At 35.8% G+C, this 10860-nt stretch overlaps 2 protein-coding genes across 2 annotated transcripts in view; both read left to right on the top strand.

Moving 5' to 3' along the window:
- Nucleotides 1-141: 141 nt before the first annotated feature.
- Nucleotides 142-2060, top strand: LOC111238376 (proteolipid protein 2-like). Its single transcript, XM_022767845.1, has 4 exons — nt 142-297; nt 744-899; nt 1026-1121; nt 1653-2060. The coding sequence occupies exons 1-4, from the start codon at nt 208-210 to the stop codon at nt 1761-1763; spliced, it is 453 nt and encodes a 150-aa protein (XP_022623566.1). The 5' UTR covers nt 142-207; the 3' UTR covers nt 1764-2060.
- Nucleotides 2061-2161: 101 nt separating this feature from the next.
- LOC111238351 (CKLF-like MARVEL transmembrane domain-containing protein 3) overlaps nt 2162-10860 on the top strand; it is a 20919-nt gene continuing 12220 nt past the window's right edge. Inside the window, exons 1-4 of the mRNA XM_022767807.1 lie at nt 2162-2466; nt 6051-6206; nt 6353-6448; nt 6596-6713. Of these exons, the coding sequence (XP_022623528.1) occupies nt 2350-2466; nt 6051-6206; nt 6353-6448; nt 6596-6713 (487 nt within the window). The 5' untranslated portion in view covers nt 2162-2349. The remainder of the gene's footprint in view (nt 2467-6050; nt 6207-6352; nt 6449-6595; nt 6714-10860) is intronic.

Below are 10860 nucleotides of genomic sequence, written 5' to 3'. Positions count from 1 at the left end.
ATATTACCCTGTAAAAAAAAGAAAGAGCACATATTGATTTATTTTATGCCTTGTTCAGCTTTTTCAGTAGAAGTGTTGCGTGTGGGCTGGTGTGAAAACATTGTGCATTTTTACTATTCTTACTAACAGTCATTTCCTGTACAGCTCAATGTTATAGCGTTTCAGGAAACAGGGTGAGCTTCGTTTTGCAAATGATATTACACCATCATGTCGGCAGATCACAGTAAGGTAACATCCATGGACGTGGACACAGCTTTTCTCAAATCCAAGAGGGGGATCCTGAAAACAGCAGAGATGGTGAGATATTGCACAACATCAGGACTTTGAACATTTAGCGCTTTGCTGCAGATTTACACTGAAACAGCTAAGAGGTGTTGGCCATGTCCTGTACACATGTGAAAGGAGCAATAACAAAGAAGAGTCACGAGTTTGTCATGTTAACAATGTTACTAGAGCTAGTTTGTTGATGGCAGTGCCTCACATTAACATACCTAGAGCGCTGTAGAGGCTAGAGGAGAAACTGAATCAGTTGTTTGTATAAAGAAAATGTGATGTGGAAACTAACAGTAATTCAGAGCTGATGACCAGTTCCTCTTTCCCTACAGGAACTGCAATGTGTTGAGTAAAGAACAGAAATGAATCTTATGGACTTCAAGTCATTGTATGACAGTTCAATTTATATTTCCCATTTATGCAGTAACATTTTTTTTTTCTTGGTGTTGTGTCCTTTTTTTCTGTTTTAGGCGACTCTGTTTGTGGCATTTGTGTGTTTCACCGTAGGATCCAGACCAAATTACATTGCAGCCACAGTGCTGGAGTTTCTGATCACCACATTGCTGCTGTTGCTGTACATGCTCAAACTCAACAAGAGGCTGACCTTCTTCTTTTGGCCTCTCGTTGTGGGTGATGTTTCACGGCACAACATTATAATATCAACATGAGCATCATAGGTTTTTTTTTTGTGAGATGAGAAAAAACTGCTGTGCGTGTTGCATTTTGAAGTTCTTCTCTTTTCTTCCCTTCAGGACCTTTTCAATTCAGTCTTTGCAGCAGTCTACTTTGTTGTCTTGAGCCTGATGGCTGTAATCACGTACACTTTCACAGGAACACTGGTTGGAGGGGTGAGGAGTGTTTCTTGAATATTTCTTTAGTCTATAATCACAATCTCCTTTGTGTGGGCCAATTTTGATTCATATGTATTTTAGTTTTCCTCAATACACTGTCAATAAACATTGCTTTTATCTGTGTACATGTGCTGTGCTGTAGCCCAATAATATGAAGTTCTTTTGAAGATTTAGGCCTAGATGCCCCAAATGCCCCCTTTCTCTTTCTCTCTCTCTCTCACACATACATTTTCCACCCCTCCAGAGGAATATAACACTGACTTAAGTTAATTTCCTGCAGACTTACCCTAACCTTAACCTCTGCTTGCCCTAACCATAACCATAACCATAACCCAACCATGCCTTAACCTCAAACCAAGTCTCATACCTGAGATTTTATGATTTTCTTCATGGGCTCTTGCTTATTGTCTCCAAAGGGAAGTTAAATCCCCACAATGTGAGTAATAGGCTGTACACATACACATACACTGGACCCTGTGTGTTGTGTCTAGGCTAATGCATTTATTTTTGGCTCTGCTCTGTTTGCAGATAGTTGGTTTCATCTCAGCTGCTCTGCTCTGTATGGACAGCTACACACTTTTCAGGGACATCACGTTCAACAGGCCAAGAAGTGACACCCAGAATCAAGACAACAAATGAATCAATCAATTACAGTAAATGAATGCAGTATGCTATGTGGGTATTAACAAATTCAAATCCCCCCACCACTGATGATTTTCCCATGAGTTGTGACGTCGTTGAATGACTGAACTTACTGTAAAACTGTACTGTACAATATGTTTCACCACTTCAAAGGTTGTAGAAGTTTTCAACATATTTAAGATTCCAGTTGTAATTTAAAATAGGATGATGCTGTGACTTATAGGTAAAATGTTAGTTTTCTTTTTTAATTGACATAAATAAACAGCAAGGGTCAATAAAGTTTTTTTTTTTTTTTGTCTTTGTCCTGTGACATCATGAGTTGGATATTTCCACTTGAGTGGTTGAGTGATTGTGTTGCATGCAGCTGGGGGCATCGCATTTCACATCTGGAGAAAGCAGATGTTGCGCTTTTGGGAGCTCGCGCTGCGTTTCCGCGCTGTCATTGTTTCCGTTTCCACCTCCGAGAAGCCTCACGCCTCCACATATCTTTTCTTTTTTTGTTGTTGTTGTTTTTGCCTCGAAGCCGTTCCGTTAGTTCTGGGGCAATCCAAAGTTTGAGGAGAGTTAATATCTTTTTTCAACAATGGGGGACATCGAGGCTCCCGACTCGAATCGGCCGCGTCAGACCGTCCTGCTCTCTGTTCTTCCGAGCAAAGAGTTCGCCTCGTCAAGGAAAGGAATGCTGCTGATCGCTGAAGTGGTAAGAAATGACCAGAGGAATCTCCTCCGTAACAAATGAAAGTTTTACTGTGCCATTGTTTCGCCTATGCGCATAAAAGTCAAGGCGCGTTTTGGGTATAGGTTTTATATGCTGTTAGCAATAATGCACATTCACAAATAACTTCTACACGCTGCTGAACTGTCATTTTGAATATAGGTCAGTCAGATTCTTTCACAAGGTTTCCATTAGTAAAGGGAGGAGCAGTTAGATTTTATAGCAACATGTGGTAAACGGCTTAAACTTGGAATAAACATTTATGCTGGATTATGGGCACACCGCACGGAGTCTTCTCTTCAAACCAGCTTGTTCATTGGTAAGAGTCATCTGTATAATCTGTAGATAACGGCCCCACAGTCTCTTCGAGTTGTATCAGTTTGTGCACAAAATATTCAAACAGCAAATGTTCAAGTATCAGCTTTTTGAATGACTGTCCAAATGGATTTCAACAAGCCGGGAACGGAAAGATTGTGTGTGTGATGGTGTTGGTAGTGAGGGTTGGGCGGGATGACCAGCATCATGTGTCACTTGCAGGAAGGGTCTTCTTGCAGTAACTGTGCTAAGAGAAGGCTGCTTGTATGAACCCTCACATTATGTGTCACATGACATTCAGCTCGTGTTGGGCTGTGAGAGAGCAGTCCTCTTCCCCACAGTCACATCTCTCATCCCCTTGCTATAACATGTAGCCTGGAGCACAGTCCTCATTGTGTGTGTGTGAATGTAGAGCTCTGCATCCTCCTGCATGTACACACAGACAACCAGACACACCGATGCGTAGACACACACACACACACACACACACACACACACACACACACACACACACACACACACACACACACACAGAGCATCTTTACTGCTTCTTTACAGTGTGACTGTGATCCTCACCCCTTGGCTACAATTCATCTGTAACCCATCTGAAAATCTATTGGCCTCGGCTGACAGTCGAAAGCACAGCTGTTTCCTGTTGCATGTAGGTGAGAGTGCACACCTGGTTTAGACTTGTGCAGGAGAAGTACGAGACTCAAAGCTATAGGAGATTTGTGATACACTGTGCAGGGTTTGTGGCAGGTGAACCACTTGTCTTGAAATAAAGGCCGCCTCTTGTTAAAATTATTGAAAAGTATTACACTTGTTGGAAAGGTAAGGTTCAATGAAAAGAGTAGAGCTGCTATTTCACACAGAACATGACACAGTTTGAAATGAAGACAAGGTGTAGGCTATACACATGTGCCTCACCACATCTGCTAGTGTGTGTGTGTGTGTGTGTGTGGGTGTGAGTGTGAAGCAGTCCAGAAGTCACAATATCATAATTTATGTCTTGTCAGTTTCAACTCATTTTATCTTTCATGTTTAAAGGGTCATCTTCTGGTTTACCTTTGGTGGTATCTAGCTTTCCAAATAGTTTGGGTTAATTTCTTCCTGGTTTGGAGATATTCATCTCTCAGATTTCTGACCCAAGTACAAACGAGGTGAAAGGAATGTCACCAACAAAAACAGTGCCTCTGTAACTCACTATAATCCTCTCTCTTATCATGTCATGAAATTGATATATAGTGTGACATGGTAAATGTTCTTTTCTTTTTAAAGATAAAAAAAACATTGAATTTTCCAAAATTCCCATTCGTCTGTATTGTATTTGATCAAAAATATAATTTTAGTTTGATTTTAGATTTGAGTGCACACTAGATTAAACCATAGTTATATTATTGTTCATATAATTACTGTATATTTACTGCATTGTGCCATGTGCACCCTGTGATTGTGCAACCTCCTTGCATAGCTGGGAAGTTATTGTGGTTGAAGTAAAGTATCAGAGTTGAATTGTATTTTTGATACAACGCAGAGCTTACAGGCAGTGTTATATCAGCCCACAGCCACTGAACTCAGCTGTTCGATGTGCGGCTTCCAAAGAGAAAACAGCTTGTGGCTTCACTATTCTTGGAAGTATTAGTCAGACACATATCCTGCTGAGCATGCATTATTACACACAGTGTGTCAGACCCGTATGTACTTCTCATTAGGTTTCTCCGTCTCAGCCAGCGACAGGTCTGATAAGGAATGTGAAATCACAAGTGTGTTCACAAAAAGCAGGTTTCTGTGGCGTGTGAAATATTTTCAAAGAGTAAACAAGCCTTTAATATAGGACACATGGTGTGGTAAATGTGTGCAAAGCATGCCTCCTCCTCCCTATAGGTGACATAAACTGAACAACTAAGGGTTATCAAATGTCTTAGCTGAGTGTGTAATGTGTTTCTGGCCTCAGGAATTAGGATGTTTCTGAGTTTAAAGGCCCTCATATACACTCACACCAAGTTTGACTACTTTTAATACCTGCTCATTTGACTCATCACATACTTTTTAGGGGCAACAACAAGCTCTTTTCCACCCGATCCTACTCAAAAATACAGTGTGTCTTTATATCAGAGTTTAGATATAACAGCTAAGACTGAGCAGTTGAAATGATTTTTTTGATTAATCATGCAGCTGCTTGACAGAAAATTGATTAGTGACAAGTTTGACGGTTAATCGTAAAAATCAGTTATCAAGCTTTAGGGCTCTGGGCTATTGTGATGGCCATTTTCAGTATTTTTACTATTTTTATCAACTAAGCAATTCATTTATTAGTTTCTTTAATTCAACAAGTTAGTTTAAAAAAGCATTGGAAGGAATCAATAATAAGAATGATCATTGTTTGCAGCCCTGCAGTTCATATTATTCATACTATGCTACTGTGGAGTGTTACGTCAAGCAACATGAAAACATTTTTTTTTACTGATGTGATGTGATTCTTCTTTTTTTGAGATCATGTAGGCTACATTAAAATGCACAGGCAGAGGATTTTTTTTTTTTTTGCACAGCAGATGCAGCAGTATGGGTTCAGTCAGGGGGAGTTCCTGCCCTCAGGCCGGTATGGGATGACTGACTGAGACAAAGACAAGATGGCCGGCCTGTTTGAGATTACAGTGTCTGGACTTGCTTTCTTTTGCCCTGATATGGTGTGTCCATCCCCTCTACTGGAAAGCGTCAAACACAAGGCAGGATCACTTTACTTGCATTGTGATTAGCTGCACATACAAAAGCACATTTAAACATCTTTCCTTATCACATCCCTGTGTTTGCACAAGTGTGTTTGTGTGCGAGAGAGAAAATGATTTAGATTCAGTGTAACAGTGTATAAGCCCGTGTGAATAAACATTGTCTTTCAACAGCTGTATCTCCTAACAGGAAGTGGGCCTGAGGCTGTAATTCACACTGGCTTGCAGCTTTGGGGTAGTGTAACATCTTGAGTGTAACATCTTGAAGGGAGAAGATTTTCTTTTATTCATCATTTGGATTAAAATTTTAATTTGCCTTCACCTTCAAGCAGTTTACTTAGAAATAAATTAACACATATATTCAAGACAAATGCAATCAATAAAAGTGTCTCTTGGTTGTCTCCGATCACAAACGGAAACACAGGTTCTACTTTTTAGTTTGAGTTTTGTCTTAAACTTCTCATTGATCTAAACACACACTACATGTTCCAGTTATTTCTCTCTCTCTATGTTTCATTTTTTCCGTAGGCTCTCTCCTTTGTATCATTTGTGTGTTTTGCGGCGTCCAAAGCAGCAGCCTTTGTGACAGTCCCACTGCTGGAGTTCCTGGCTGCTCTCTTCTTGTTGTTCGCTTACTCCACCAAATTTAACGAGAGGTTTAAAGGCTTCCTCTGGCCTCTTATGGTGAGAGCAATTATCAAATAAAATGTATAACTTTACAGTGGATATACATGCTGTTGCAAACTTGTGGTGCTATACGAAACAGATATTGATAATATAAAGTTAGATTGTTCCTCTGAATGATTGCGTTTCTTCCTTTTCTCTCAAAGGATTTCATGAGATGTGTGACTGCCTCCATTATCTTTTTCATCATCTCCATAATTGCAGTGTCCAGATATTTGGACGGCTCCTCTAAGGCTGCTGGGGTAAAGTTGTCTTCTCACTGTAGTCTACACCACCATAATTTATGTGTCATTAAGTACATAGCCTTTGTGCAACAACCTCACCTCTTATTCCACTGGTAGTTTTTCTCTGCATTCATATCAAATGCCTTCTTTTCGTTCTTTTCACAGGTGTTTGGTTTCATAGCCACCATCGTTTTCGCTTTAGATTTTTACCTCATTTTCAATGAGCTGGCTAATTTCCTAAAGCAAGGAGGGGAGTCCAATGATGAGCCATCAAGACAGCAAGGTAATACCCCAAGTGAAAATTTGATATATGACAATATAAGAACATGAATATTAAATATATGACATATAGTTTTTATATATGGGCATATAGTTTGATTCAATATCTGTTTTTCATATGTTAAGAGGTAATTGTGCTGATACTGCCTGTAGCACAAATTGTTTTGTATATATCGTAATTCTGTTTTTATGATGTTTGAATATTCTGTGCTCTATATTCAAATATTCAACATGTATTTGACATATGATTTGAATATGTTCGTATCAAGAAATATAGCTGTACACATTTCTATGAAGGTTATTTTCCAGATGTGGAGGCATTTCAGATGTGACCTCTTGGGCAGAGCATAGCCCCCTGGAGTCATGAGTCTGGTCCAGACCAAACTAGCATGATAGCATCTGATTAGAATGTTCGCTAATGTCCTAGATAGTCATGTCATTCCATAGAACAGACAGCAAAAGTTTTAAAAACTGCATCACCGTGCCACCCCATCACATAGTCAAAGCACAGTAAGGCGTAAAAAAATCATAGCATAGTGAGGCATAAAAACATAGTATGGTAAGGCATAAAAAGTTATAGTAAAGTAAGGCATTAAAACGTATTGGTATAGTAAGACATAAAAACGTTATGGTATGATAAGACATGAAAAGTAATAGTATAGTAAGGCATAAAAACGTCCCTGCATACATTGCTATACGACAGCGTTTTTTGACGTTTTATGCCTTACTATGCTATGATTTTTTTTAGGACTTTTTAGGCATTACTATACTATGACATTTTTATGACTTTTCATGCCTTAGTATACAATGACATTAATATACTATGATGTTTTTATGACGTTTATTATGCATTTCTATACTATGATGCGTTTATGGCAGCTAATGGCTTCATATACTTTGATGTTGTTATTTGTTACTGTATTGTGCCTTCATGTTGGGGAAGTTCAGTAGCACAATGGTTACAACTGTTACCTCACAGCCATAAGGTTGTGGGTTCAAATCCCAGACCCACCCCCCTTCTACAGATAAAAGATATCTATGTTAGTATAAAAAGGCATTGCTAATGACTTACAATACTTATACTTATTATGCTATGACTTTTCAATTAGTTTTTATGTCTTACTTTACTTACTATTATGATGTTTTTATGACTATTTATGCCTTACCATGCTATGAAGCTATACTATGACTGTTTTTGACATTTTGATGCCTTACTATACTATGTCGTCTTTATGATGTTTTTTTTGCCTTACTATACAATGACATTAATATACTTGGCATTTTATGCATTTCTATACTTTAATGCTTTTATGGCAGCTATTGGCATGATATACTATGATCTTGTTTAAAAAGAAGTTTAGTAGCACAATGGTTAGAACTATTACCTCATAGTCAGAAGGTCGCAGGTTCAAATCCAAGCCCCATCATCCTTCTCCAGATAAAATATATGTATGTTTTTTTAAAAAGGCTGTGCAACTTTTACAATATTAGAACTTCTTATGCCTTACTATAGTATGTAATTTTTATGACTTTTTATACCTTACTATACTATGACATTTTTTAAAACTTTTTATGCCTTACTATATTATGACGATTTTTAACATTGCAATGCCTTACTATACTGTTACATTTTTATGACTTTTTATATTGCACTACTATTTTATGACTTTTTATGCATTATTATCCTATTACATTTTTATGCCTTATTATACTATGATGTTTTTATGATGTTTTATGCCTTACTATAATATGACATATTTTTGACTTTTTATGCCTTACTATACTGTGACATTTTTTGACATTGCGGTGTCATACTATATTATGAAGTTTTTATGACTTTTTATACCTCACTACTATTTTATGACTTTTTATGCATTACGATACTATGACGTTTTTATGACTTTTTAATTCTTACTATACTATGACGTTTTTTAACATTCTCATGCCTTATTATACTATGATGTTTTTGACCTTTTTATGCATTACTAACATATGACGTTTCTTGATCTTTATATTTCTAATTATAGTATGACTTTTAATGCCTTACTATACTATGATGGTTTTATGACTTTTTATGCCTGACTATACTATGATGTTTTTATGACGTTTTATGCCTTACAATACTATGATGTTTTTAAGAATTTTTAGGCATTACTATACCATGATGTTTTTATGTCTTCTTATGCCCTCTTATCCTATTAAGTTTTTATGCCTTATGATACTATGATGTTTTTATGACGTTTTATGCCTTACTATAATATGACTTATTTTTGACTTTTTATGCCTTACTATACTGTGACGTTTTTTGACATTGCAATCCCATACTATAATATAACGTTTTTATGACTTTTCATGCCTTAGTATACAATGACGTTTTTTAACATTCTCATGCCTTACTATACTATGATGTTTTTTACCTTTTTATGCATTACTAACATATGACATTTCTTGATTTTTATATGCCTAATTATAATATGACTTTTAATGCCTTACTATACTATGATGTTTTTTGATGTTTTCATGCCTTACTATACCTTGACATTTTTATGACTTTTTATTCCTTACTATACTACTAGGTTTTTTGACATATTTTATATAATTTTTTTTTAAAAATATTTTTTGACTTTTTATGCTTTATTATACTATGAAATTTTATGCCTTACTATACTTTGATGTTTTTATGACTTTTTATGCCTTACATTTCAATGACATTTTTGTGACTTTTTATGCCTTACAATACTATGAAGTTTTTAGGAATTTTTAGGGATAACTATACTATGACGATTTTATGCCTTTTTATGCCTTATTCCACTATGATGTTTTTATGACGTTTTATGCCTCACTATTATTGTATGACTTTTTATGCATTACTATTCTATGACGTTTTTATGACTTTTCATGCCTTAGTATGCAATGACGTTTTTAATGCCTTGCCATACTATGTCGTTTTTATGACTTTTTAGGTCTTACTATACTATTACGTTTTTTTAGCATTCTCATGTCTTACTATACTATGATGTTTTTTGACTTTTTTATGCATTATTAACATATGACATTTGTTGATATTTCTATGCCTAATTATAATATGACATTTAATGCCTTACTATACTATGATGTTTTTTGACGTTTTCATGCCTTACTATACCTTGACATTTTTATGACTTTTTATGCCTTACTTTACTACTAGGTTTTTTGACATATTTTATATAATTTTACTTCTTTTTTTTTTTTTGGTATTTTTTGACTTTTTATGCTTCATTATACTATGACGTTTTATGCCTTACTATACTATGATGTTTTTATGACTTTTTATGCCTGACTATACTATCATGTTTTTATGACGTTTTATGCCTTACAATACTATGACATTTTTAGGAATTTTTAGGCATTACTATACCATGACGTTTTTATGCCTTCTTATGCCTTCTTATCCTATTACGTTTTTATGCCTTATAATACTATGATGTTTTTATGACGTTTTATGCCTTACTATAATATGACGTATTTTTGACTTTTTATGCCTCACTATACTGTGACGTTTTTTGACATTGCAATGCCATACTATACTATGACATTTTTATGAGTTGTCATGCCTTAGTATACAATGACATTTTTATGCCTTGCCATACTATGTCGTTTTTATGACTTTTTAGGTCTTACTATAATATAACGTTTTTTTTAGCATTCTCATGCCTTACTATACTATGATGTTTTTTGACCTTTTTATGCATTACTAACATATGACGTTTCTTGATATTTCTATGCCTAATTATGATATGACATTTAATGCCTTACTATACTATGATGTTTTTTGACGTTTTCATGCCTTACTATACTATGATGTTTTTATGACTTTTTATGCCTGACTATACTATTATGTTTTTATGACGTTTTATGCCTTACAATACTATGACATTTTTAGGAATTTTTAGGCATTACTATACCATGACGTTTTTATGCCTTCTTATGCCTTCTTATCCTATTACGTTTTTATGCCTTATAATACTATGATGTTTTTATGACGTTTTATGCCTTACTATAATATGACGTATTTTTGACTTTTTATGCCTCACTATACTGTGACGTTTTTTGACATTGCAATGCCATACTATACTATGACATTTTTATGAGTTGTCATGCCTTAGTATACA

This window comes from Seriola dumerili, unplaced genomic scaffold (genome assembly GCF_002260705.1).
Source record: "Seriola dumerili isolate Sdu_G_001 unplaced genomic scaffold, Sdu_1.0 BDQW01001299.1, whole genome shotgun sequence".
NCBI classification, from domain to species: Eukaryota; Metazoa; Chordata; class Actinopteri; order Carangiformes; family Carangidae; genus Seriola; species Seriola dumerili.
The sequence above is the reverse complement of the archived record's forward strand: the minus strand, read 5'-3'. Positions and strand labels throughout refer to the sequence as shown.